We start from the raw sequence: 3,080 nt of genomic DNA, 5'->3' as shown, positions 1-3,080 counted from the left end.
CAGGTATAAGCTTCACCAAGTATAAGCTTCACCAAATATAAGCTTCACCAAGTATAAGCTTCACCAAGTATAAGCTTCACAGGTATAAGCTTCACCATGTATAAGCTTCACCAAGTATAAGCTTCAAGTATAAGCTTCGCCATGTAAAAGCTTCACCAAGTATAAGCTTCACCAAGTATAAGCTTCACAAGGATATAAGCTTCACCAAGTATAAGCTTCACAAGGATATAAGCTTCACCAAGTATAAGCTTCACCATGTATAAGCTTCACCAAATATAAGCTTCACCAAGTGTAAGCTTCACCAGGTATAAGCTTCACCAAGTATAAGCTTCACCAAGTATAAGCTTCATCAGGTATAAGCTTCACCAAGTATAAGCTTCACCAGGACCAAGCTTCACCAGGTATAAGCTTCACCAAGTATAAGCTTCACCAAATATAAGCTTCACCAGGTATAAGCTTCACCAGGTATAAACTTCACGAAGTATAAGCTTCACCAGGTATAAGCTTCACCAGGTATAAGCTTCACCAAATATAAGCTTCACTAGGTATAAGCTTCACCAAATATAAGCTTCACCAGGTATAAGCTTCACCAAATATAAGCTTCACCAAGTATGAGCTTCACCAGGTATAAGCTTCACCAAGTATAAGCTTCACGAGGTATAACCTTCACCAAGTATAAGCTTCACCAGGTATAAGCTTCACCAAGTATAAGCTTCACCAGGTATAACCTTCACCAAGTATAAGCTTCACCAAGTATAAGCTTCATTAAGTATAAGCTTCACCAGGTATAAGCTTCACCAAATATAAGCTTCACCAGGTATAAGCTTCACCAGGTATAAGCTTCACCAGGTATAAGCTTCACGAAGTATAAGCTTCACCAGGTATAAGCTTCACCAAATATAAGCTTCACCAGGTATAAGCTTCACCAGGTATAAGCTTCACCAGGTATAAGCTTCACCAAGTATAAGCTTCACCAAATATAAGCTTCACCAGGTATAAGCTTCATCAAGTATAACCTTCACCAGGTATAAGCTTCACCAGGTATAAGCTTCACCAAATATAAGCTTCACCAGGTATAAGCTTCACCAAGTATAAGCTTCACCAGGTATAAGCTTCACCAAGTATAAGCTTCACTAGGTATAAGCTTCACCAGGTATAAGCTTCATCAGGTATAAGCTTCACCAGGTATAAGCTTCACCAGGTAGAAACTTCACCAGGATAAGCTTCACCAGGTATAAGCTTCACCAGGTATAAGCTTCACCAGGTATAAGCTTCACCAAGTATAAGCTTCACCAGGTATAAGCTTCATCAGGTATAAGCTTCACCAGGTATAAGCTTCACCAGGTCCAAACTTCACCAGGATAAGCTTCACCAGGTATAAGCTTCACCAGGTATAAGCTTCACCAGGTATAAGCTTCACCAAGTATAAGCTTCACCAAGTATAAGCTTCACCTGATATAAGCTTCACCAGGTATAAGCTTCACCAAATATAAGCTTCACCAGGTATAAGCTTCACCAAGTATAAGCTTCACCAGGTATAAGCTTCACCAGGTATAAGCTTCACCAAGTATAAGCTTCACCAAATATAAGCTTCACCAGGTATAAGCTTCACCAAGTATAAGCTTCACCAGGTATAAGCTTCACCAGGTATAAGCTTCACCAAGTATAAGCTTCACCAGGTATAAGCTTCACCAAATATAAGCTTCACCAAATATAAGCTTCACCAAATATAAGCTTCACCAGGTATAAGCTTCACCAGGTATAAGCTTCACCAGGTATAAGCTTCACCAAGTATAAGCTTCACCAGGTATAAGCTTCACCAGGTATAAGCTTCACCAAATATAAGCTTCACCAAGTATAAGCTTCACCAAATATAAGCTTCACCAGGTATAAGCTTCACCAGGTATAAGCTTCACCAGGTATAAGCTTCACCAGGTATAAGCTTCACCAAGTATAAGCTTCACCAGGTATAAGCTTCACCAGGTATAAGCTTCACCAAATATAAGCTTCACCAAGTATAAGCTTCACCAAGTATAAGCTTCACCAAGTATAAGCTTCACCAGGTATAAGCTTCACCAAGTATAAGCTTCACCAGGTATAAGCTTCACCAAATATAAGCTTCACCAGGTATAAGCTTCACCAAGTATAAGCTTCACCAGGTATAAGCTTCACCAAGTATAAGCTTCACCAAGTATAAGCTTCACCAAGTATAAGCTTCACCAGGTATAAGCTTCACCAAGTATAAGCTTCACCAGGTATAAGCTTCACCAGGTATAAGCTTCACCAGGTATAAGCTTCACCAGGTATAAGCTTCACCAAGTATAAGGTTCACCAGGTATAAGCTTCACCAGGTATAAGCTTCACCAAGTATAAGGTTCTACAAATATATACTGATAATATACACACCAAATAAGTCCCCTCAGATATACTAGGGAATAAATTTAAGAAATTTCCCAGAAAATGTTGGTCTATACATCAAATTTCCCTTCAGCTTGACTGCTGTGGCGGGAGCTTCCCCTGCCACTTCTTTAGATGAAGCGCTCACTAGCGCGCGCGTGTGCGCACTCACCTATTTGTGCCTGCGGGATTGAGCTCTATGACTTGGATCCCGCTTTTCTTGTCGCTGGTTAGCTAATGCACTGAGTCCTGCTGTGTGTTATGAGAGAGAGAGAGAGAGAGAGAGAGAGAGAGAGAGAGAGGGGGAGGGAGGGAGGGAGGGGAGAGAGAGAGAGAGAGAGAGAGAGAGAGAGAGAGAGAGAGAGAGAGAGAGAGAGAGAGAGAGAGAGAGAGAGAGAGAGAGAGAGGGGAGGGAGGGAGGGGGGGAGAGAGAGAGAGAGAGAGAGAGAGAGAGAGAGAGAGAGAGAGAGAGAGAGAGAGAGAGAGAGAGAGAGAGAGAGAGAGAGAGAGAGAGAGAGAGAGAGAGAGAGGGGGGGAGAGAAAGAGAGAGAGAGAGAGAGAGAGAGAGAGAGAGAGAGAGAGAGAGAGAGAGAGAGAGAGAGAGAGAGAGAGAGAGAGAGAGAGAGAGAGAGAGAGACAGAGACAGAGAGACCAGGCTATGAGACAAAGCAAGGGACACTTCT

At 42.0% G+C, this 3,080-nt stretch overlaps 1 protein-coding gene across 1 annotated transcript in view; it reads left to right on the top strand.

The window, feature by feature from the left end:
- LOC138355243 (probable serine/threonine-protein kinase fhkB) overlaps positions 1 to 263 on the top strand; it is a 36,142-nt gene extending 35,879 nt beyond the window's left edge. The window contains exon 4 of the mRNA XM_069310109.1: positions 106 to 263. Within this exon, the coding sequence (XP_069166210.1) occupies positions 106 to 263 (158 nt within the window). The remainder of the gene's footprint in view (positions 1 to 105) is intronic.
- Positions 264 to 3,080: the final 2,817 nt, after the last annotated feature.

The sequence above is a fragment of the Procambarus clarkii genome, chromosome 6 (genome assembly GCF_040958095.1).
Source record: "Procambarus clarkii isolate CNS0578487 chromosome 6, FALCON_Pclarkii_2.0, whole genome shotgun sequence".
NCBI lineage: Eukaryota > Metazoa > Arthropoda > Malacostraca > Decapoda > Cambaridae > Procambarus > Procambarus clarkii.
This window is presented reverse-complemented; position numbering and strand designations above follow the sequence as displayed.